Source organism: Filicampus tigris, chromosome 15 (assembly GCF_054856515.1).
Source record: "Filicampus tigris isolate MCC_2025a chromosome 15, RoL_Ftig_1.0, whole genome shotgun sequence".
NCBI classification, from domain to species: Eukaryota; Metazoa; Chordata; class Actinopteri; order Syngnathiformes; family Syngnathidae; genus Filicampus; species Filicampus tigris.
Window position 1 is genome coordinate 12,189,737 of NC_141231.1, and position 24,988 is coordinate 12,214,724.

At 40.8% G+C, this 24,988-nt stretch overlaps 4 protein-coding genes and 1 pseudogene across 7 annotated transcripts; 4 read left to right on the forward strand and 1 right to left on the reverse strand.

Moving 5' to 3' along the window:
• Positions 1–3,608: 3,608 nt before the first annotated feature.
• Positions 3,609–9,442, reverse strand: arid6 (AT-rich interaction domain 6). Of its 4 annotated transcripts, XM_086054180.1 has the most exons (7): positions 9,283–9,441; positions 8,269–8,416; positions 7,238–7,400; positions 6,813–6,865; positions 6,381–6,478; positions 6,139–6,298; positions 3,609–5,035 (listed from the first exon to the last, which is right to left on the reverse strand). In XM_086054180.1, exons 3-7 carry the CDS (start codon positions 7,335–7,337, stop codon positions 3,740–3,742), a joined length of 1,707 nt encoding a protein of 568 aa, XP_085910306.1. In that variant the 5' UTR covers positions 7,338–7,400; positions 8,269–8,416; positions 9,283–9,441; the 3' UTR covers positions 3,609–3,739. The 4 variants fall into 4 exon arrangements, with proteins under 4 accessions (XP_085910306.1, XP_085910304.1, XP_085910305.1 ...); XM_086054178.1 differs by lacking the exon at positions 8,269–8,416 and having other exon boundaries at positions 9,283–9,442; XM_086054179.1 differs by lacking the exon at positions 9,283–9,441 and having other exon boundaries at positions 8,269–9,276.
• Positions 9,443–17,167: 7,725 nt separating this feature from the next.
• LOC147135527 (histone H2B-like) lies at positions 17,168–17,909 on the forward strand. Its single transcript, XM_086053408.1, has one exon. It carries the CDS (start codon positions 17,168–17,170, stop codon positions 17,540–17,542), a length of 375 nt encoding a protein of 124 aa, XP_085909534.1. The 3' UTR covers positions 17,543–17,909.
• Positions 17,910–19,259: 1,350 nt separating this feature from the next.
• Positions 19,260–20,918, forward strand: LOC147135528 (histone H2B-like). Its single transcript, XM_086053339.1, has one exon. The coding sequence runs from the start codon at positions 19,400–19,402 to the stop codon at positions 19,772–19,774; it is 375 nt and encodes a 124-aa protein (XP_085909465.1). The 5' UTR covers positions 19,260–19,399; the 3' UTR covers positions 19,775–20,918.
• Positions 20,919–21,309: 391 nt separating this feature from the next.
• Positions 21,310–22,500, forward strand: LOC147135529 (histone H1 pseudogene; annotated as a pseudogene).
• A 537-nt stretch (positions 22,501–23,037) lies between these two features.
• LOC147135530 (histone H3-like) lies at positions 23,038–24,094 on the forward strand. Its single transcript, XM_086053648.1, has one exon. The coding sequence runs from the start codon at positions 23,115–23,117 to the stop codon at positions 23,523–23,525; it is 411 nt and encodes a 136-aa protein (XP_085909774.1). The 5' UTR covers positions 23,038–23,114; the 3' UTR covers positions 23,526–24,094.
• Positions 24,095–24,988: the final 894 nt, after the last annotated feature.

Here is a 24,988-nt window from a genome sequence, read left to right on the forward strand (position 1 = left end):
TTTGGTGGGCCCCAAAGCGTGAAAAGCATTTCATTTTGTAGCGATGTATGCCATCCGACACATTGACGTTACCACGGAAGAGACTTAACACGAGATAATTACATATTGGCATCAAAGACCTGTTGGTTCTGTTTCCCAAGATTGGCCTCTGTGAAGCAACACACAATTACGGCAATTAAATAAGGCACAAGCTGTTCTTTCAAACAATCCTTGATGCCAAAAAGCTGCCTAATTGTGACTTTTATTAAATTCCACGCATTGTCACAGTGTCATTGTGACGCTCCGCGCCTGGGGTGTAGTTACATTATACAATCAAATGCAGTATTTGTTTCCCAACATCCATTGAGCAAGGTAGCCTCCAAACTTGGCTCATTTACATCAGTTCTGTTAGGAAGAATGGCCCAAATTCCTGCCAACCATTGTGAGAAGCTTGTGGAAGGGTATCCGAAACGGTTGACCCAAGCCATACAGTTTAACACCCCCCCCCCAAAAAAAAAACTCTCATTATTCTGCCATTTAGCAAATAATAATAATAATTTTGGTAATTCTAATTGATGTATCACAGGAAAAGTTAAGCCTTTAGTCAGGCAGTGAGAAAAGAAAATTGTGCCCGAGAACGTGAAGTGTTATGATTTACTATTTAATGCCATGGAAAACAACGTACTGTAAACAAACTACATCTAAAAGACACCAAATTTCCCATGACACAGATGGTGAGCAAAGTTGAACATGCCAAAACCATCCCAATCATAGTTATCTCGTCAAAGCTGTTTTTGTCCCTTCACATCCTCATAGCAGCGTAATTCTGCGTGTGTGTTTGCGTGTGCGCTCGGGCGTGTGAGTGTGTGACATAGAAACTACACTCTTTTTATTCCGATACAGAGAGAGGCGTTGGAAGTGAGCCTGTGTTAAGGTGGATCTCACTGCAGCTTCCTTGTTTACGAGTTTCACATCGCAGCTCATAAAAGAGAAGGAGCGTATTGTGACGGCACTTGGCAGTAAGTCAGCTATTCGTCAATTGCTAAACTTAATGAGTCCCACATTCTCTTATATGCAAATTAATTGCTGGCATCGTGAGGGTGTGGCGCACCATTGCTTGGATGCCGCTAAGTAACTTCGATGAACTCTACAAGGACAAGTCTCCAACTGCACTGCCTGTGAATATTCTCATTCATCCAGCTCATTGAATTCTCAGGGCGCTGAATCGATTGCAGCTGAGCTATTCTTGACATTTCGCTTCAAGCCTGGCTGGCTGTTGGTGTAGAAACCCATACTTTCCTTGAAGACAAAAAAATATCAAAATGTTGATGGTAAAATGGAACCATTTGCAAATGTTTGTATATTTATAAAATATTTTCAGATGGGCAAGATAAATAATATATACCGGTAGGTACTGATGAGTGAAATTGTTTCATTTGCCTGTGTTAGTGTCGCACCATCCACTCTGGTCCGCATTCTCTCGTTAAAAGTGTGACATACACAGCAGGTTCTCTTCAGTGCAATAGATAGGGCCAAGATGGGGCGTGACATTTATTCTATGTACGCAGCACTTTCGCATTCTATTTGTCTTTTTGGGAAATGACATATACAGTATGTTCATTGGCATAGAATGAGTTAATACCACCAATATCACTTGGCCACAATCAATATTTTTCTAATAATATGCCAAAAAACATTAAACAGAAAGTCAACCCCCCAAAATTCTTGACAAGAATATGGTCTCTACACCGCCACTAGTCTAGACACGGCATTCTGATTAATACAGTATTGCATTTGTGGAATAAGAGTTAAACAGTAAAATCCAGCCGTTTTTAGCCATCTAGGGGTGGATTTTGCTGCTTAACTCTTATTCCACAAACGCAATATTAATCAGAATGCTGTAATGAGACTAGTGAAGGCGCAAAGAATTGTTTTGGGCGGTTGACATCCCTCTTTAAAAAATAATGGCGTGTCTTGCTTGCTCTGACCAACCATTCATCGTTCATGGAGGATGAATTTGAAATCTAGTTAAACAGTCCCACTGCGAATAGTTTATGTATCATCGATCAGTGGTACTGATTCTGCGGGCCTTAGCAAATTAGCTTGATATGACTACACATTTGAACTTGAACATGAAAACAAAAAATTAAAATTCAAAATTCACCTTTTCCCACTTGCTTGTCCTTGTTTGGCCTGAATACGATGACGTCCTTCCAAATGTGTTGAACAATGGGCGTGTCGACCTTTTGTTTGCTGGCTCTCTGCAGAAAATCCCTAAATGTTCTCCTTTAATAATGCAACTAATAATATCGCACCCAATCAAAGTTTCTTAGGTGTATCAACTAATTGAGGGTGTACATAGCAATTACCAGCCGCTCAGCAAGTTTCGCTTCTTGATGAAAGACCTACCGCATAATTCACGGGTGCCTTGGAAAAACAGTTATGAAAAGTGCTTAAAAAGGAAGTCAACTCAAAAAATGTTTTCAAGAATATGCTCTATGCAGGCCCACTAGTCAAAAAATTGAGATCTGATTAATTTTGTGTGTGGAATATGAGTTAAGCAGTAAAGTCCACGCGTTTTTGTCTCTCTCAGGGGGCGGCCGTTTTGTCACATATGTCGACTAAAAATGACATCACAGTTGCTCAGGGTTAAGATAACGACCAATCGTGGCTCAGCTTCTGAAAACAGGTGAGCTGAGATTGGTCGTTACCTGAGCTCTGAGCAACTGCGATGTCATTTTCAGTCGACAGAAGTGACAAAATGGCCGCCCCCTGAGATGGCTAAAAATGGATGGATTAACTCTGATTCCACAAACGCAATATTTATCAAAACCCCTTGTTTCAACTACTGGGCCTGCATAGAACACATTCTTGACAAAAAGAAATGTTTGGGTTGACGTCCGCTTTAATTTTTGGTGTTTATTTGAAGCTCGACTGTTTGAGTTACCAACTCAGTAATTGGAATGTTAACAATCTGAACACAAATGTACGTCTTTTGATTGATGCCTCACCGTTGCAGTGATGTGTTATTAAAAAAAAAAAACCCAAAGACACTGATAAACCAACCATGAGCGTATTTACATTTACATTGTTTTATGCATTCACAGTGGAAAATAATGTTCCCTCACATCAGCGTACATTTTTTTTTTAATTATATGATCGTCGGCCAAGTAATTGAGAATTATATTACATAGGGCGCGCCTCCCCTACAAGGATCCTGCCACGGTTTGCAAACATAGCGAACCTAGTTATTTAGCATCATGCCCATGAAATGCGTAACAAATGCAATGCACTTACTTCATCACTTGAAGGAATGCGAGAAGTCCTTTGTGATGACATTTTGCTTGCACCTCTGCTGAAGAAATCGGTGGTAGGCTTGCGACGTGTGGTCTCTCCGTAAAGGCGCCGTAGTGCGAGTGCTTCAAAATGCACGCGCTTCGTAGGTCGTTGCGTTCTATTAGTTCGCCACCAGGGCACAAAATTCTACAGAATGTCTCTTCACAGCAAGCACATGTTGCTTCTTATTTGGAGAATTGCGCGTGTAACAGTGTTTTTTATGTTTGTTTCATCAGTGATATGAAATGATTGTTTCACATTTCTTGACAGTGACAGAGTCTGGTGTGAAGGAATACTTTAAAAATACTTTAATTAGTTTAAAGGAGGGGTAAAAAAATACAAAAAAGTCTCTTGTATCGCCCATGATGAAACGGGTGTTCTCAATACTTATATTTACACGTTCTTTTTTACACCCACGTGAGTGTCACGTGGAGTTGGAAATGATTTTTTTGAGCTTGATCACCTCCTCGCTGGTTAGCTGCAGCATGGAGGCGGCTAAGTTGGGATTCGACGAGTTTATCTCCGGCGCCTTCCAACTCAGCTCGGCGTCTCTCCGATGGCTCGTTTTCGCCGTGAGATCGTGCGGAACTATAACGGGGCTCTGGGGCAGTTGCCTGTCCTTAGCGGAGGCCTCCCAATAAGATGGATGTTTGGGACCGCTTGATGACGCCCCTTCTGGCGGAGAACACTGAGAAGCGTCCAGAACGGCGCTGGGCTTCCGAGCGCTGCTGGAAGGGGAATCCATTGTGCAGCTGCTGAAATGGTTCTGGCTGGGGATGTGGCGCACTGTGGACGTCTGGATGTTTGAGCTTGGGCTTGGCACTTTTCTGCCAGGCACTCTGAGGTCTTCGATGCTGTCGCTCCGTTGATGGGCGATCGGGTGAAACGGTAACTGCGCCGGGGGCATGTCCTTATTCCTTTGCGCCGCCTCCTGCAAGAGGCGAGGGAGGTGCTTGGCGTCGTAGGTCACACCCGGAGGGCCGTACGTCCTCAGCCAGTTGTGGAACACCGACAGGGGCACCTCGATCTCCATTTTGCCATTTTCGGGAGGCGGGCAGGGCTGATTGTGGCTGATGTTTCGCCTCTTCGCGGCTGGACCTTCCTCTTGCACTTCCGTTTGAGTCTTGTACTCTACTGGTTTCCACTTAGTAACACAGGTACGGCTGTCGGTCGTCATTGTCCGGGCGGCGTCAAACTCTGGACTACTGCTGGAGGTGAGGTCAACCACAAAGTCCTCCCCGGCCCTGGCGAGGTATGGCGTCGCTCCGACTGCGGCCGCCTCGTCCGGCTTCTTGCTGCCATCCTTTCTCGCTACCTGCGAGTACAGTGGCGTGTACAGCGATGATGGCATGTTCAGAAACTTTGGGTTCTTGCTGGCCAAGGGTGGGGAGAATGATGACTTTGCATTCCTGTCCACCCTCTGACTCTCGGCTTTGATGCTCAGGTTGAGAGGCTCGCTCAGTCCGGAAGAAGACTTGTACTGCTCGGCCAGGAAGCGCAAGTGCTCCAGAGGCCTCACTCGTTCCGTCAGGCCCGGACTACATGCGGGGAAGGTGAATTTGGGTGGGGGCGCAGTCTGGGGGCTGTGTGAAGTCAACGGGGAAGCGGAAATGGGGGCATAAGGTGGCAGAATGGCGCGGCTTGAGTGATAATAGTGGGGGGGTTGGAGTTGGAGAGGAAAGACGGCGCGATGAGGGCCCCGCTGGAAATTGGGATGATTCTGTTGGAGATAAAAGCGGTTGGTTTAGTGTGCCTGTCTTATGTTTTTCATGCCATGACATGGTTGCCTTGATCCACTTTAACACTGCTGTGAACTTGAAAATGACTTGAAGGTGAAGTCAATCTCCAAATTTTTAATTTTTCAAGAATATGTTCTATGCGGGCACACTAGTTGAAACGAGGCATTCTGATCGTTTATTCCACGTTTGTGGAATAAGAGTTAATCCACCCGTTTTTAGCCATCTCTTTGGGTGGCCATTTTTGTCACTTCTGTCAGCTGGAAATGACATCACAGTGTCTCAGGGCTCAGGTAACGACCAATCACAGCTGTGATATCATTTTCAGTCAACAGAGGTGAACGAATTGCCGCCCCCCCCTGAGATGGCTAAAAAGCGGGTGGATTTTGCTGCTTAAATCATATTCCACAAACGTAATATTAATCAGAATGCCTTGTCTCAACTAATGGGCTTGCACAGAACATGTTCATGAAAAATATGTTTGTGTTGACTTTCTCTTTAAATAATCTTAAAATAGAATATTCTTGCAAAAGGGAACAACAAAAGAAGTACACACAGTGGTTGTTAACACAATACTTCTCTTAATTTCCCTTTATTCCTACAGTATGGTAGCCACAGGAGCTTCCCTAAATCTAGTCTGTGCTATATGTGACTGTTGTTTTTTTCATATCCCAGCAAGATAATCTTGTCTGACTTAATCGTCCTCTGATTTAACCAAACAGGAACTATAAACTCAACCACAAGCGTACTCGAGAGCCTAATCGCTCATTAGTATTAAGCAAGAATTTACAGTTGTGTAAGGACATACAGAACATAATCTATCATTGCATAATTTTCTATCAAATGCCAAAAATCATTTGGCCTCATCTGATCTATTATCAGACACGTACTCTGATACTACATCTGAAGCCTGCAAATGAGAGTGAGGAAGGAAAAAAAGACAGTTTTGCTGGTACTGTAAAAGGCGCTTGAAAGGTAGACCAGTCAATCATGTTCTCTCGCTGCCCTGACAGGAAATTGGCCTTCAAAACACGTAAGCTAGCTTTCATCATCTTTCGTCTCACCGGAAAGAAGTAACGTGACCAACCTGGTGCTGCAGCGGCAGCGACATCATCTTGCGTTTGACTTGTCTCGGACCGTCCACGTCCTCCACGCCGTAGCCGTGATAGCGGTAATGGTCAACCACGTGCGGCGGCACCACGTTCATCGGCATTCCCTTCAGGTGGCATTCGTACGGCAGCAGCAGCCTTCGCGGGACGCCGACATGTTTGGTGTCAAGTTGAAGTCTGACACATAACTGCCCCCCCCCCCCCCCACCCCGTGACTCACTTCTCGTAATGGCGGCGGGTACAGGTGGCGGCGCTCGTGCTGCGAGGGTTCCCTCCCAGCGAGTTGTAGACCTGCTTCCAGAGCTGCTGAGCCGTCACCTGTCCAGACAAAAAGCTCCATGAGTCGTCTCCATGACACCGAGCTTTGTGAGCAAACCTCAACATGAGGCGATGTCGCATAAAATTGGGCCGGTAGATCCCAGGGGAAAAAAAAATAGTTCTTGCTGAGAATTTGGAGAGAGGAGCTTCAGGAAAGGAAGTGAGGAAACAGAAGCCCAGAGTCTCAGGACGATGTCTGTGACGGACTGAAGAGAAATGTTCCTCGTGTTCACACATGCAATTGTATTTAGATCAGGTTCCGGTCTTTGAATGTTAGCCATAGAAAGAAGAAACAAAGTGGCAGCGAGGCAGAACTAATTCATTAATAACTTACCTGGTGGTAGCCCCCCAAGTCTCTGACAGTCTTGAACATCACAAATAGATCAACTGTAGGGAAAGAAGAATGACATTTTAGGTCTAATTCGGCCACTTTAACCAAAAGCAGAATAACTGTCTTTAAAAATTGTCACCAGGTTGAGGTAATACGACTAAACTAGTGGTGGGAAGTTTTAGGCCCTCTCTGTTAGCCCGAACACTATCTGAAGCGCTGACCTGAATGTACAACCGCAATTCTAACGTTTGTTCCATGAAATTGTATTCATTGATTCCCAACACTTCTCCTCCTCATTTCATAGTGTTCCTTTTGGCTGCACTGCCGCCACTACGTATATGTGGATGTTTTTGTTTTTTTGTCCAATCAGATTTCCGCCTCTGTGTTGCCATGTCAATCTAATGACAATTCCAAAACCACTCAAGTACTTTGTTTAAAGCCCAGATGAGGGATCCTCTCGATGGGTGTATCTCGCTTCTTCATGAAAAGGTAGAGATTGGTCAGGAAGGCCTCCTCACTCGCGCCCATCAACTCCCTACGGCGCTCCTCTGGGACTCCCGGGACACCCAGGTGAGCCTTAGCCGTATGTGCCTGGGAAGGCCAAGAACAACAACAACAATCATCGCTTTGACAAAAGGCTCCCTGTTCTGCTCCTGATTGATGAATGGTCGTCAAACGCGTAAATCAAATCTGAGACGGCCGCGCCATTGTTGCGTCCTTGCATGGATGACGTGTCGGCCTTCGGGAATCTGTCAGCTCGCATGCTGTGACTGCTATTTGACTCTAACATGCTATCCATCCAAAGATCTTAACCCTCACCCAAAACATACCCCGGTTTAACTCCAACTGCAGTTGTAACCCTAATCCCGAACTTCAAACCCTTACCCTACTTTAACCTGAACTCCAACCGCATGATTAAAAGCCCTCTCGCACACCGAGCGATGTTATTGACCATGACAATCCTGCACTAAAGGGGACAGACCTTGAGATTCTAAATATAGTTGAGTATTATTGTAAAACACAATATGTATACAGTATACTGCATATACTGAGCTGGCATTGGTCAGCGGCAGCCGGATGGATCTGGCTTCATACTTGGAAATTTAATTTTTCTTGCGAAAGATGTGAAATGGCATTTTTGATGGTCCCTTCCATCTGCGCTGTTGCAATGCTACTCACCTGCAATTAGGGTTGCCAACTTTCTCACTCCTAAATAAGGGACAGGCGCACGGCGCCACGGTGATGTGAGCATGATGTATGAATTTGGGATTTTTTTCCTAATTTTCACGTGAATGCGGAAACCACATTCACGTAAAAAGAAGAAAAAAAATGAGAAAAATGGACAGTGTTTTTCACAGGACAGCGGCGATCTGTCACCTCATATGAAACCACAATTTGGCTCTTTTCATCAAAAAACAGGTGTAAGAAATCTGAAATGTAAAAGAGGAGTGTGACTCACCAAATTTATTTTTCCATGGATACTTTTGGCTGCTTTTGACCGACTCAAGCAGTGTTCTGTCCTTTTGCGCAGCCAGAGAGAAGTCCTTACATGACAGGTGGAGTGATTGCCGCTTGTTCTGAGATTGACGCTCGATCTGATCTAGGATCTGTCATGCGTAATACCGAGAGTCTCCAGTTAGGAGCGCCGTAATGTGCTATCACTGTTTAAGAACCAGCAATGTATGTTCGAGCAAGTATACAAGTAAAAGAGCTGACAACCCGTCTATGTCCGCCGTTATTGACAATCGATCGCCATCCAAAGCTTTACTAAAAGCTTCTTATATTACAGGATCGGTAGATTGCAGTTTTCTGTATTTGCAAGAGTTGATACTCAATATATGGGACATTTAAGGTCCCGTATGGGACAAACCAAATTAGCCCAATATACGCGACGTCCCGGCTAATACGGGATAGTTGGCAACCCTAGCTGCAATTCAAATTTCAAGTTTATGAAAAAACTAGTTGCCGAGGGTTGGTGACTGATTCAAAACTAGTTGCAGAACACCACACACTACAGAATCCCAGCTTCTTACCCCAAACCCTAGCCCAAACCTGCAACCTTTAACCCAATCCTACCCACAAAATCGTAGTTCCAACCTGCAACCTTAACTCTAATCCTAACCCCAACTCTAAACCCTCTGGATGCTTCTCCTAATCCTAAAACCAAACCCCAAACCCAAAATCCTAACCTGCAACTCTAAACCTACCCTAACCCCACTCCTAACTCAAAAGTCTTCAAATCTAAGACTCTAGTTGCCTCAATTCAACTTTTGCGATTTACCAACACCTGGATGAGAATCTCCACCGCTATAAAAAAAAAAAAAATCTAGCAAGCCTGATTCAGGCAATTATGCTATTAAACTATTAAACTTAACCTGCAACGCTAACCCTACTCTGCCCTAAAGCCAATTCTAACGCTAAAAGTATTCCATGTCTAAAGGACCAAAAGTCATGACACACTTCCTGTACTCACCATTTCCATCATGAGTGCAAGTGAGGGTGCTGATTAGTCAGTGCAGGGCGACATCCGAAACCACTGCAACGCACTAACACCAACAAGCACACGCACATGCGTACGTCTCGGCAGTTGTTTGCAAATACTTGACAGCGCGACAGAAGGTTTCTCTTTCAACGTCCCACTGTTGAGGTTTGGATGGTCCGACCGGTCTGACCAGCTCTCGAACAACTGCAGCGCTGAAATCAACCGCACGGCGCAATTTGGCATGAGAAGTAACCCAACTAGCTCAAATCGTGTACTGAGTCTTGTTCAACGGATCACGTTACGCTCGGATTTTCACGGGAGCGTGTGAGGATTTGATGAAATGTGAAGATATTTCGACGAGCAAAAAGACAGATCACCGCGCTAATATGCAGGCACTGCATGTCATGTCATGTCGTCATATTAACTAAGACAATTATCTGCGTGTGAACAGGAAATTCAGCATTTCAACAGCTCCCCGTCTATTTTTGTCTCTCTGAGGTTTGATTGTATAAGAAATTCTTTTTCATGTTTTATTAATTTGTCGCAGGATTATCTGTGCAATCCTGTTATAAAAGTTTTTTTTTTTTGCTTGAAAAAAAGAAAAACACTCTGGAAACGCTCTAGAGTGGTTTAGATCCTATTTGGCTGACAGGACTTTTTCTGTTAGCCTAGGTCCTCGGAGTACCGCTCTGCCCCTCTATCGTATGGTGTTCCTCAGGGTTCTATTTTGGGGCCCTTGTTGTATTTGCTGCCCCTGGGTTTCAATCCATCCTTAGAAAACATGGCATTTCCTTCCACTGCTATGCGGATGACTGTCAAATCTATGTCCCTCTGAGCAAAAAAGACGGCATCTCATTAAGACCACTTTTGTCCTGCCTAGAGGACATCAAAGCCTGGATGTCACTAAATTTCTTAAATTTCAACAAAAAGAAAACCGAAGTTAAGGCGTTCGGTCCCAGTGGCTCTTCTACATCCCACCCTGTTGCCCTGGGCCCTCTGGCTCCTTATCTGAAGTCATCAGTGTCAAACTTTGGTTTCAAAATGTGTGTGTTTTTAAACCTCTTTGGGCTCAAAAAAAGTATGAAGTTTGAAAAGTGTGCAGGAGCTAAACTAAGCCACACAGATACTACAGTGGGGGTACCCGAGTCGATGTTACTAAATATCAGCAGATGTCAATTTTTGACATCCAAGCTAATAATATTCACCATCATTCCATACTTGGGTAGGCATCATCAGTTCACTGGGTGACAGATGACAATCTATCATCAAATGAATATGTCGAGATGCAATTTAATCTCATGAGGCCCAGCTGGTTCGACAGGAAGGAGATTCGGCAAGTGTTAATCAGATACAATGCAAAGACGCTCCTTTCGACTGGCATGATAATTACATAGACGTGCTTTAACTTGGGGTACATAGATATTCATTCAACGCCTCTTCAAGGACATTTTGGAATGAGTCAGTTATTTTTCCCACTCGGACAACAAATCAATTTCTCTGCTGTTATCATAATAAGTAGATGGTGATAATCACATACAAATACACATTTTAATTTTAAAAACAGGAAAAACAATTTAGAGGCAAGAAAAGTAATAACTCACAAATAACACGGTCAAATAAAAATGTAAAGTACAGTAAAAACTAAAAACCCAAAAATGAAGAGAGGGACAAAGTCCAAAATAAACATAAAAGAGTGAAACTTGCAATCTAAAAATATAGGAAGATAAAATATAATGACTAAATTAAAATATAAGTAAAAAATTAAAAAAAAAAAAAAGAATAGCTGAAAAGGTACAAACTAAAAAGTATAGAAAAAAACTCTTTTAAAAAAATAATACAAAATAATGTACATAAATACCCCAAAATTAAAAAAGAAAAGGCAAAATTTAGAAGAATGACAAATATAAGCATAAGATGTAAAAAACAAAAAAAATCGCAGAATTGCTTGTGGTTGTGCAAGCGTTTCTTTGTTAACTCTAACCGCCCTCTCAGCAAAACAAAGACGACATTGTTTCAGAGGGAAGTCCAAACGTGAAAGTCATGCTTAACCGTCTTCAGATCTGACTGCCACAGGAATCTTATATTGGGAAAGAGGATGTCATACTTCTGTCAGTCGCCTCCTATTTTCATTATATAATATCTACATCAGTCACAGAAACGCTGGGATATTAGGCTGCGGGTGAAATGTTAGCGAAAAATCAACTATAACCTTTACAGGTGACCTTAAATTGACCTTCTGTGAACTTTTGAATGTTTAATGGTTCAGTGTTTTTTGCACAACTTGCTCTCCTCTAAGAAGGAGCTCAGTGGCAAAATTCACACATCATTTCATAACAAATGCATTATTCCGCTAAAATGAGAACTGCCAAAGTCGCTCATTCTGATATAACAAGTCTACACACACACCCTTGTTCGAATGCCAGGTATTGTGATGTGAAATAATCGCTCCAAGATAAATTATTTCAAAACTTTACCCGACATTAATGGGTAAAGTAATCTGTAGCCTGTGCAACTCAAGTGAAGGGAAACAAAATCTTTAATGGAAATGTGGTTGCAGAAGTGTGCACACCCACACATTTATAATCATTTTAAATAAGAATGAATGATGGAGCCCAAATAAAGCTCTGATTTTCTAGTAGGCTTTCTCTGCATATGTTTGCTTTTTAGCAGAAGCTTGAAGTTTTGTATATTTTGAACTGTTCATAATGGTGTGTGTTATTTCACAAATTTTTGAAACCAAAGTTGAACATTTCCACCATATGATTGGTGCAAACACAAAAGAACACCATTCCTACAATGAAGCATGGTGGTTTCGGCATCATGCATTGGGGCTGTTTTTCTACAGCTGGAACTGGGGCCTTAAGTGGAGGGAATTACGAACAGTTCGAATGGGCAGTTAATTTTAGCACATCATCTTCAGGAATATCAGGAAAAGCCTACTTAGAGCAGCTGAACTTTTAATTTATGTTAATCAGAGGTACTTTAAACGGTGGCAGATGAGTGCTGCTGACTCCCATTTTGTGTGACTGAATGTGATTGGTTCCTTCTGAACATCCCCAATTTAAAGAGAGTGCTTTCACTTTTGCTTTCACTGAGTTGTACAGGTTATTGGTTTGAAATGATTTGTCTTGGTATCATTTTTTTTTTACATCACAAAAAATTGAATGAATGCTTTGAACCAAAAAATTTGAATTCGGGGTGTGTAGACTTTTTATATCCACCGTACCTGTTCTGTGAACACGTTATGAGCAGTCGTGAGCAACAATCACACTGACAGCAGATGAAACAGATGTTGGCTGCCAATAAGGGATAATGTGTACTGTCATCATTATAATCTCCCACAGCTCTTTCAGTTCCAAGTTTAGGAGCATTTTAATGAACTAAATGTGACATCTATTACTTTTTTTTTTTTCTTTTTGCTTGTGGTAAAACAACCATGTACATTAGAGCCCTGATGCCAACACTAATACAGTGTTGTCACAGTATGTTAGCTCACTTGCTACTACATTATTTTAATGTTAGAAACAAACCCAATCCTTAATTTCTGCTTGGATGGGCAAATGAATAGAATCGATGTTGCTGTGATACAACCCTTTATGTGCGGTTATAAGTGTTATAACCCAACCACCAGGCCACACAGAAAGATTGAGAAACACTAACCAAAGGTCTGACATTTGCAAACAGCACGCAGCCCCGAACGTGAAATCTGCATATGGAATGCCAAGGTGACAGCAAATTCGACGTTCGGAACCCGAGTTGAATAGCCGGCTTCGGCACAGGCAAAATCTCGCATCGTCTGCGTGACGACTATGTCAAGAATGGTGTCGGCCCACGTGCTGATTTCACATGTGAAGATCCGCTGTTACCGTGTCATCAACGACATGCATATGCCGCCTCTTTAAATTCTTTGTCAAGGGTGTGCCTTTAATTGTTCCACAAGACTTATTTTAGTAGTAGACTTGTTTTTTTTTTGTTTTTTTTATCCGACAGCTGTGACTCGGACCAGGCTGAAAGCGAATATGAAAACAAATGTGGTAAGGGAATTTGCATGAGAGAATGCATACTTTCAGGTTACCAGAGAAATTTTCCTGTCTGATTGTCCTGATATGCTCCTCACTCTGGTATTTTTCTGGCATGAGCATCCACTGATGGTCAGGTGCCCATGCTCATGAATTTTTCTGCTGTCATTAGAGTCGCTACACAGCAAAAAAGTGAAAATAAAAAGTGAGGATAAAAAAAGAAAAACAAGAGAGTGGCAAACCAAAAAAATAATGAAAAAGTAAGAAAAAAAAGAATCCAAAGTTTTTTTTTGACTTTCTTTACAACTGCTTTTAAACTGTTCTCATTTCTTGAGATTTGAGGTTTTTGGTTGTGTTAAAAAAAAAAAGTGAAAAACATTTAGGGAAGCAGGCAGGATAAATGCTTCTATGCAGATGATGTAAAGCTGTCAAAAGATGACTGCTGTGTGTACTCAAACAAATTTGAATTAGTATTGATTTTGTGCCTGTCTTCCAATGAAAATATCAAACCAAGAAAGTCCACAATAAAAAGTGACGAATCTGAAAAATTTTATTTGCAAAAGTAAACAGAAAAAGGCAGAATTCTTAATTAAAAAGGTTACAATTTAAAAAAGTATAGATAACATGAGTAAATAAATGTGAAAAATATGAATCCCCAAAAATCTGAATAATAATATAACAAAAATGTGAAAAGTTAAGTCCAAAGTAAAGAAGTGACAAATAAGTTGAAATAAAAAAGGAAAAAAAGAAAAGGGCAAAATAAAATACGAGTCAAAATTTAAAGTGAACATTTTAAATTTAAACATAAATAGAAATTTTAAAACAGTCAGAAATAAAATTGATAAGTTTAAAAAAAATGAAAAAATAAAAACAATAAAAACTTTAAAAAGTCAAAGGAAAACATATTTACAATAATAGGAAACTGCACAGAAAAAAAGTTTTTGTTGATTAACTCAATTTTATTCTCTAAGTTGTTTCATGAAATAAAGTCAGCTAAACTGTACTACTTAAAAAATGTATCTGTATCCAGATGATTTTATTTTGTGCAGCCACTTGTCGAAATACAATTGAGTAAATTCAACACACAATTTTTTTCAGTGCATGTGAGCGTTAAAAACGACAAGAAAAGAGCAAAAGTAAAAATTGGTGACAACTTAAATAAGTGAAAAAAAAAAAGTTTAAAATAAGTAAAAATTATTCAGCAAAAATAAACAATGGAAAAAATGACAAAAAAAGAAATTAAGAAGAAAAAAATAATTTCTTTGTGACAATACCTTCCTCCCGCCAGGTTCCTTCATTTACATGATGAAGGTCATGCTAATTTCACTCTAATTGCGGCAGTTAACTAAGAGTACAGTTGGTTCCGATTATCTGCAGAATGTCGGGCACGCCTGAGAACAAACTAATGACAAAGTTGTCTTTTCACTGGGCCTTTTGTGTAGTGCTGGCGTCAAACCACTTTAAGGTTTGGCCGCGGGCGCTGGAGATCAAGCGTTCTTTTCCCAATTACTCAACCGCCTCTTGTATTCCGTCTCGTTGCGCCTAATGTCACAGTGCAGCTGTTGATTTCACCGAATATGGTGATGGAGTTTTATGATCGCCATTGTGTCTACAGTTCTTCCATTCCTCATGATGCAGCGGATTGTTGATTTGTTTATTTTTCTCGACATCACATGGAGAACAACGACAAATTGCTAAGTGATGAATAGAAAATCACCATGTAATTGAGGATTTGCTAAATTACACTTGTGACAAAAAGATGCCGTCAAGCCGCATTCTTGGTACGGTAAATAAGGGCGTCAGGAGCAGAGTTAATACATTGGCGCATTTCTGCCTGGAAGGGACATCTGTAATTGTTTTGGGGGCGGGGCCTTCATCTCACAGTGAGAAAGACTAAACGCCTGTTGATTGGATTGCATCCAGCACCAAGATAAGTGAAAACCTGTGATACAGAGAACAGCATTTTTGTAGGTTTACTCAAGATAGACACACTTACCAAATTTTAAAGTTGCTAAGGCAAATTGGATTTGGGTGCTGCATTTATTTCAGGATGGCACTACAAAAGCCAAAATGAACACTTTGAACCAAAATGGCAGATTTTTCATTAAGGCATGGGTTCTTCAGACTTTTTTTGTGAGTCTACTCACAATAGACAGGCCTACATGTTGCTAAGGAAAATGGGATTTGGAGGCTGAATGTATTTTGAAATTGTCAAGGGTGCTACCAATGCAAAATGGGCACTTCGAAGCAAAATAGGTGACTTTTTGTGTGTTTCGGGTCTGGCTTCTTGTGAATTTTTGGTGGGTCTCTTTGTGATAGACAGGTCTATGAAATAAACAAGCTTTGTGGGCTGAATTATTATTATTATTTTTATTCTGTAGGGGAATACAAGAGACTAAATGAATGTTTTGAACCAAAATTGGTCACTTTCAGTTTGTTTTGTTATATTACTTCTTCAGACTTTTTTTGGGGGGTGTCCTCATGATAGACACGTCTACCAAATTTCATGTTTTAAGTAACACTGGCCTTGTAAGTTTGTTTTATTTTATTTTATTTTATTTTATTTTATTTGTTTGTTTGGATGGCACTACTGGAGGAGCACAATTGACCACTTTTAACCCAACTGACAAGACTTCCTGTGCGTTTTTAGGCATACCGGCAACCAGTCACCTGATTGGCCAGGAGATCTGAGACAGGCTAATTGTAGCGATAAGATTGGTTATGAGGTCGACAAGTTAATATCTTCAGCTCCAGGAAGTGAGGTGAGTCACATCATAATCTAATGACTGTCATAACTGCATACGGTGTGGTCACACATCCTCATTAGAAAAGTATTTTAATTGCCCCCTTGTAATAAGAACAGCCTTTTGTCAAAATAGCTGTGTGCTACATTCAGGCTCATTTGGGTTCATTACGCCACTCCCAATTCCAAAGATGCATCACTGCCTCAGCCAATGCATGGTCTCTCTCTCTCTCTCTCTCTCTCTCTCTCTCTCTCTCTCTCTCTCTCTCTCTCTCTCTCTTTCTCTTTCTCTTTCTCTTTCTCTCTCTCTCTCTCTCTCTCTCTCTCTCGCTCTCTCTCGCGCTCTCTCGCTCCCCCTCCCTCTCTCTGTGGGAAATAAAAGGGAGAACTAAAAAAATATAATAGTAAAAGTAGTTTGAAAAATAAAACCAAGGAATGAACTGTAAAAAAAACTGAAAAGAAAGACAACTTTAAAATTATACAAAAGGGTCAAAAGAGTCTTCTTTGAAAAAATGCGAAAAAATGCAAAAAAAAGCAAAAAAGTACATAAACACATCAAAATAAATTAAGATAACCCCAACAAAGAACCGCAAAAATAAGCAAAAACAAAACAAAAACTCCTATGTAAAAAAAGTAAAATAGATAAATAAACAAATGAACAAAGTCAAGATTTTTCAAAATAAACCTTATGAACATTTGACTATCATTGGCTGAAGCCAAAGTGTTGTACACGCAATTTCCACTAGATGGTGTCAAAGTCAGAGCGACGAATTAAGTTCAACTGTAACCATAGTTACTAGTAAAATACTGCGGCTTTATATACCTACAAACTTCAACTAAATAATGTTTAGGGTTTCATATAAACGAATTTTCAAGTCTAGTACGGTTTCTTTGCACGAAGATAATTTTCTTCTATACGCCCTTATAAAGTGTAGTTTGGAAAAGCGCTCATGTTTAATCACGTGGTCAGAAACCGCCATTTTAAATGGACATGAAAACCTCAGAGTGAACGTCCAGATTCCAACCAATCACAGAGTGGCGTTCACACAGTGAAATTTGCATTGTGGTGTCTATAACAATACTGGCTCCTACAATGAGAAGCTTTTAATTAAGCATGCCTGAACTCGCGAAGTCCGCACCCAAGAAGGGCTCAAAGAAAGCCGTAACTAAGACCGCTGGTAAACCCGGCAAGAGAAAAAAGAAGGGAAGGAAGGAGAGCTATGCCATCTACGTGTACAAGGTCCTCAAGCAGGTGCATCCCGACACCGGCATCTCATCAAAGGCTATGAGCATCATGAACTCTTTCGTCAATGACATCTTCGAGCGCATCGCCTCCGAAGCTTCTCGTCTTGCACACTACAACAAGCGATCTACTATCTCGTCCAGGGAGATCCAGACCGCCGTACGCCTGCTGTTACCCGGCGAGCTGGCTAAGCACGCCGTGTCTGAAGGCACCAAGGCGGTTACCAAGTACACAAGCTCTAAGTGAGATATTGCAGTACATCAATAATCCAACGGCTCTTGTAAGAGCCACTCAAATCCACACAAGAGTACTTTTTCCGAGAACATGGTGAAATTAATTTACCCCCGCTATACATTTAATAGTCGCTGATATGTCGCTTCAATGTTTTTCAATGGAGAAGAATGAAGTTCCCTCTGCAGGCAAACAGTGTTTGATATAAGTCTAGCAAGCGTGCTTTGTGCCACCCAAAATAAAGTAGAGCCTGCAAAAGTATTTAAAATCAGTACTTGTATACCTTTAAATCCTACACTTAAAAAATGCATCTATCAAACAGAACCTAAACTATTAAGCAAATAATTTCACTATATTGGAAACGTGCTCTGAGAATGAGTGAGTGGCCCTTAAAAGGGACAAACTTTCGAGGCTCCTCTCTGCTTTAACAAAAGGCCAGACGTATGGCAGCCCAAAAGAGTCAAAATAAAATAAAAACATTTACAATATAAATTAATTAAAAAACACTCTTTTGAGAACAGCCAAATATGCAATATGGCCATTAAATTGTAGAATAAGGTAATATTAGGAAATACGTTCTTAATATTCTTTAATATATTTTTCCTGAATAAATTTATCATTAAGTATTTCATAATTATTTGAACCAAATCGACATCAATAAAACGTTTTCTTTTAATTTCATAATGTCTTTTTCCCACAATGGCCTTTTTATTTCATAATGCCGTTATTCAGCACAACGACTTGGTCTGTCAATCAAGCCACATGAGGCGGTGCCTGTGGAAAAAGAAATCATTTAAAGAGTAGAAAGTGTGATTTTGTTCAAATAATCATGAAATAGTTAATTATACAATTATAAAAACTATATTAACGAAATTTAAGGGCGTATTTCATATGACCTTACTTTTACAACAATTTAATGGCCATTTTATATAGTTGTCTGTCATATATTTATTTCAAAATGTTTTTATTTCTTAAATTTCGACTCTTGGTATTCATACAGACGTGCAGTTACTAAATTTTCCAGCAGATGGTGTAGTTTCACATCTTTTCATCCCTTCGTGAGAAAGGAATAACCATACAACAGTACAGTGTCTTTTATTCGAGGCACAATATGTAAAATCTAGTGTCATCTAGTGTTGAACTAATAGAATGCAACGACCTAAAGTGCGTACATTTTGAAGCGCTAGCACTACGGTGCCTCAGAGAGACCTTACGTCGCAAGCCCACCATCAAAGTTCTTCGAGAGATTTGAGCTTTGATGTTTGAATATAGACGTACCGAAATATTCAATTTTAGATATAATATGAATATTGCATATTTTCTTTAATAAAATAGAACTCAAGCAAGTTCAGTTGACTTAAATGCAATATTTTCCATTGTTGCTCGCTGGTGTGTCCTGAATAAGATGTACGGTTGAAAGATAGAATGGGAAAGATCAGGAACGCTTTGTTGCTGTTTTGAAAGTCTTATACAATTATTTTTTTTGTTTTGTTTTGTTATTTCATGTCGAAAATGTGGACTGGACTCTATGCACGAAGCAGTTAGGCGTATCAATCATGTTTTGGGTTTTATCTATCACGAGGACTTCCCATGAACAACAATGTGTCTTTTAGAAGAAATAGCTTTATTTATTTATTTATTTAACCTCCTTTTAAAACATAGTCTGGAAATGACATGTCAAACAAAGGACTTGACCACGTGATCATGAATCGCCTTCACTGGTTAACTTGATGCCTCACAGTATGGTCCAGATTTTTTTAGCCAATCAGAAAGTGGCGGTGGCATGGTGTAATTTGCATTAAAGCGTCTATAAGTACTCCGGCTTTTTCGCCCACCTCACAATTTCTGGAAGATCTTCTGAGCTTCGTCAGAATGCCAGAGCCAGCAAAATCTGCGCCCAAGAAGGGCTCTAAGAAAGCCGTTACAAAAGCGGCCGGCAAGCCAGGCAGGAGGAGAAAGAAGGGGAGGAAAGAGAGTTACGCTATCTACGTGTACAAGGTGCTGAAACAGGTCCACCCCGACACTGGCATCTCCTCCAAGGCGATGAGCATCATGAACTCGTTTGTCAACGACATCTTCGAGCGTATTGCATCCGAGGCTTCTCGTCTCGCGCACTACAACAAGCGCTCCACCATCACGTCCAGGGAGATCCAGACCGCCGTGCGTCTCCTGTTACCCGGCGAGCTGGCTAAACATGCTGTATCTGAAGGCACCAAGGCTGTGACAAAGTACACCAGCTCTAAGTAATCTTTCCTGGCGTCACCCTAACCCAACGGCTCTTTTAAGAGCCACCCATCTTCTCCAAAGAGTTTACCCTTCATGCACGGGAGAGTGAAGCCTGAATCTCTTGACACTTATTGAATGTGTATTAATGGTTCTTTATATTTGAATCGGTGCTTATTCAAGCAGCCGGAGCTTTATAACCAAGGCTCCCATCCACTCTACAAACACGCTGATTGAATGCACATTAGTACATACGTTACGTAACTGAAATAAAAGGTTTAGTTTTCAAGGGGGAAAAAAATGCAAACTCAGCGAATGTAACGTTTGTATATTGTTGAACTATCGTGGAGCAGTCCTATTTTTTTCTTGATTACATCTGGAAGAAGAATGCGAAGGGGGGTTTGCAAAGTTACACAAAACTGAAATGATTCTTCATAAAGCCTGCGGGTGACTATAAAGTCCAGAATTTCACAGGTACAGAATGTGCCAAGAGTGTTCTCTTTTGTATGTAGTCGTATGCCTTCTGAAATGGCAGAGAATCTACCAGACCAGTGTCACTGTCTGAATGCACATGGCACAACTGATTCTTCACAATTTCACACGTTCATTTGAAACCTTTTTTGTTACTGTTAATGACAGAAAAAAATATTAAACAATGACAGGAAACGTTACTTTTCGATGAAGTCTAAAGTGTAAAAAAAAAAAAAAAAAAAAAAAAAAAATATGGTCAACAAGTAAAGCTTGTACTTTTGAAAGCAAAAGGAACATTTCAATTATTGGTGTCTAACAAAGTTTTAAACCGTATCAATAATCATTGGAACGTTAATTCAAATGACCACTTTTTCTCACTCTGTATAATAACGATGTATGGTAAAAGGACAGAAAGTAAAGCAGCACAATCAAGGGACACCAAAACAGTATTTTATTCACAAAACGTACTGCACTATTTAGAAAGCATTGGTGGCTTCACTGCTTCAGTTCCACTCGAATCCATTCTAGCAACATGCCTGTTTTTCTGATTTGCGCTTAAATATATGAATGAGTAAAACAGAAAATAAGAGTATGAAGAAAACTTAAATTATTGTTTTCATGCGGAATGTTATTGAAGCCCTCACATTAAAGTAGTACATGAGAAACGTCAGTGTGTTTGCTGCCATCACAAAAACGTTGCCTTTCTCCAAAAAGAACATCAAACTGCGTCTGTTTGCCCTTTGGGTGTCTGGTCAAACATGTTTTGTCATCTGTAAAACAATTTGTATTGCTCTGTGGGCGATTTTGAAGCTTTTAGAGGTTTAAAAAGTGAGGAAAATCTTCCAGCCTGGTTGCTCATGCCAATGAAGAGGTGCCGTTTGAAGGCTCTGCAAAGTACCCAGAGAAAGTCAGAGAGCTGTAAACCACTTCAATGCGGCGCAATACTTGTTTTCCATCACTTCAAATCAGATTGGATGTTAAAAATATCTATTAATGTGATTTTTCTGCGTTTAAAGCGCGCACAGAAAGCACAAGTAAAAACGATTTGATCGCAGACAGGCTGCTTGACTCTCCACGGTTCTCATGGCTTGACTCTCCACGGTTCTCATGTGGTGTTTAAGTACTGTCTCTCCACGGTCGGGTGTCAACGTTTAGTGTTAGACGGCAAGCAGCTAATAAAAATGGCAGAAGTCGCTCCAGCTCCAGCCGCTCCGGCGAAAAGCAGCACCAAGAAGAAGGCGGCGTCCAAGCCCAAATCGCCTGGACCCAGCGCTAGCGAGCTCATACTTGAAGCCGTGGCGGCTTCCAAGGAGCGAAATGGCGTGTCCTTGGCTGCCTTGAAGAAGCATCTGGCCAGTAAAGGCTATGACGTGGAGAAGAACAAATCTCGCTTGAAGACTGTCATCAAGGGAATGGTGGCCAAGGGAGTTCTTGTTCAGACCAAGGGCACCGGAGCTTCCGGCTCCTTCAAGATGAACAAGAAGAACGAGGGGAAGACAACGGAAGCGCCCGCTAAGGCTAAGAAGTCACCTGTTAAAGCTAAGAAAGTCGCTGCCAAGAAGACAGTAGTGAGTAAGAAGCCCAAAACTACCGCAGCCAAGGCCGTCGCCAAGAAAGCCGCCAAAAAGTCCGCGTCGCCAAAGAAGACAAAGAAGCCCGTCAAAAGCACCAAGAAGGCAGTGACGCCCAAAAAATCCACCGCGGTTAAGACCACCACCACCAAGAAGGCCCCTGCCAAGAAGGCGGCCAAGCCCAAAACAGTCAAGAAGGCCGCTGCTAAGAAGAAGTGAAGGGATTCATCAACACAGCGTCACACAAAACGGCTCTTTTAAGAGCCACTACATCTTCTTTAGAGAGTAATCGGATTCCCTGTCGTTCGTTTTTGTATCTAAACAGACTGTTGCAACACATTTCATTGAAAGCTCCGTTGGGAGATTATAAACTTACATTGAGGTGACTTTGCTTAAGATATTCAACATTTAAAACGTAAAATGCGAGTCATCTTCATCACCGCTTATCCTGTTCAAGTCGACAGGGTCTGAGCGGGAACCGAGCCTACGGTGCCTGCACACAAGTCAGGCGAGTGTACCGCTACACTACCAGCAACTCATTAAAATGTTTTAAGCCATTTTTTAAATCAAGAAAATGTATACTTGCCAGGTGATTGTTATGTAAGGGGAAAAAAACAGACGTCTTGATTTTAGATTACTCTTATTAGACATGTTAGAAGTGATTCCCAGATCAAATCTAATGAAAATAAAGATAAAATTAATGTGAAAGTTGTTTGAAAGAAGTTTGGCTTTGACTCGGTATTATTTATCGTGTTTACTGTTTTGTCATTAACTTATATTTTTAACTGTTTTTAAGGTCTCATTTTTACTTTATTTACAGCACTGGTCGTAGATATTGCTTGTTTATCATGTGCTCTATAAATAAGATACTTTAAAACACACAAACAAACAAAACCATTAACATTTTGACTAAATCACCTTGACACGGCTTTTCTTACTAAACAAAACTAAATGAATTTTCAATTCATTTTCGATTCCTTTAAAACACAAAATACTGTCACTGGATTTTATGTATAAATATTAACTATCGCTTCTTAATCGGCGTACGCGAAGTTGCCTAAAACGTTCGTTTACTGTAGGCGAAATGTCAAATAAAGTCAGAGGTGTGTATGTCAAACGCATCTCTTTTCTTCACTTTCCATAGGTCAGTTGTAATTGGTGCTGATTGGTTGGATTCAAATTCATGTCATCCAATGGGTCAAGAAGCTTTACGCGCAGGCGCTTCTCAAACGCACCAATCAGCGCTGTCCCGCTTGAATAAAACCCGGCAGCTCACCGACTTCTGATTATTCAATCCTCTAGAACTGCAAAGCGTAGAGAAGATGGCAAGAACTAAGCAAACTGCTCGCAAATCCACTGGAGGCAAGGCCCCCAGGAAGCAGCTAGCCACCAAAGCTGCCCGTAAGAGTGCGCCTGCCACCGGCGGCGTCAAGAAGCCCCATCGCTACAGGCCCGGTACCGTGGCTCTCCGTGAGATTCGTCGCTACCAGAAGTCGACAGAACTTCTCATCCGCAAACTCCCCTTCCAACGTTTAGTGAGGGAGATTGCACAGGACTTCAAAACCGACCTACGCTTTCAGAGCTCGGCCGTTATGGCATTGCAGGAGTCGAGCGAAGCTTATCTGGTGGGTCTTTTCGAGGATACCAATCTCTGCGCAATCCACGCCAAGAGAGTCACTATCATGCCCAAGGACATCCAGCTGGCCCGCAGGATTCGCGGCGAGAGAGCTTAGACTTACTTGACACAACAACAACAACGGCTCTTTTAAGAGCCACAACCATTTTCAACTAAATGAATCATTCCTCCACTTTAGTCAAAATTCTGCCATTAGTATGAACATTTCCTGCATTGATCCAATCGTTGGCTACATTCCACTCATCAGTGCTCCTCATTTCTCAGATGATTCCTCAATGAAAACAGGCTGTTTTGGTTGGCAGAGAAATTTGACTCAGGTACTGACTTTAAACTGTTCCACCAATCCAAATCAGTCAACGAGTGATTTTTCACTTTATTTGATCAATCAAACAAAGGCAGTCGTGGAAAGGGCAAATAAGAACGTGCTAGTGTAGAAGGATGCTCCCTAAAGCAATATCTGAATTTGCAGGGTCTCATTTTATAATTTTGTGCAGATGTTAATGCTTTGACTAAAAATATCAGAAGTTAACTCACCAGTTTCTGAGTACTTTTTTCCCCCACTGAATAATTAAGGAATTAATTGAAGGACCGTTTTTGCTTGCCATTCATTATTCTAAACCGTAGTACGATTTGTGGCTACTCAACCCAACAGTGTGCTAATCCTAAATTACTTGCTTATGTAATTAATGAAAAAGCAAACAGTTGTTGGAACACACATGACATTGTTTTAATAATAAAACTGAATTTTTGAATCTTAAATTCATATACATTGTTTTTGTTTAAACATATCGCTCGCTAACTTAAGATAATGGCCTGACATTTTTTCCCCACTTCATATTAAATTTCACTTCAGGGGTAGAACCGTGTTTAACTAAGAATGTAACTAATAATAGTAGAGGTGGTCAGCATCCTGAGGACATGTTTAGGGCAATTAAGTAAATGCTGTTATTTTAAGAGGGTGACTATATTTGTTACTTCATCCCAAATATGCTTTACTTCACTTCTTTTTCTGTATATGTAAATTATTGACAAATTATGTCGACATCCGTCTATGTTCACATATGTGCTAAGTCTATGTTTAAAAAAATGTCCTTTTGTTTTCAGTTACTCAAATGAGGAGCTTCAGTTCAATAAAACAAAGACATGGGGGGGAAAAAAAATCAGTTACCCGTAATGGATGGACCAATACATATTCTGAGTAGGTCAATATGTGTATCATCAGATTCACGGCATTTAAGTTTATTTTGATTGAGATAGAACAAACAAATGGCACTGATTTGGTGGAATGGCCATACACAAGACAGCAGAAGAGAAAGGTGGCTGTCAGACTGATCGATAATTTACAGATGAAGGAATTAATTGTATTATTTAATTGTATTATTTCTGTTTTAGAATTGATAGTTTAAGAAATAAATGTCTCAAGTCATCTTGAAAAAGGCTCCAATGAGAAGTCTACACAAAAGACAGTGGCGGCAATTAAAGCTCTTTACTGATTGGACAACTGTTTCCCCGTAGCAAGTTGGCCAATCAGTGAGCAGCAGCTGTGTGTATAAGTACCCC

Coding starts and splice junctions, on each gene's coding strand:
- arid6 (XM_086054178.1), bottom strand. Junction 6,866..7,237: donor TCATCTGGGCTTTAAACAAA/GTACTTGAGTGG, acceptor CTTTCCCTACAG/TTGATCTATTTGTGATGTTC. Junction 6,299..6,380: donor ACCCGCCGCCATTACGAGAA/GTGAGTCACGGG, acceptor CGTCCCGCGAAG/GCTGCTGCTGCCGTACGAAT.
- LOC147135527 (XM_086053408.1), top strand. CDS start 17,168: ATGCCTGAACTCGCGAAGTCCGCACCCAAGAAGGGCTCAAAGAAAGCC.
- LOC147135528 (XM_086053339.1), top strand. CDS start 19,400: ATGCCAGAGCCAGCAAAATCTGCGCCCAAGAAGGGCTCTAAGAAAGCC.
- LOC147135530 (XM_086053648.1), top strand. CDS start 23,115: ATGGCAAGAACTAAGCAAACTGCTCGCAAATCCACTGGAGGCAAGGCC.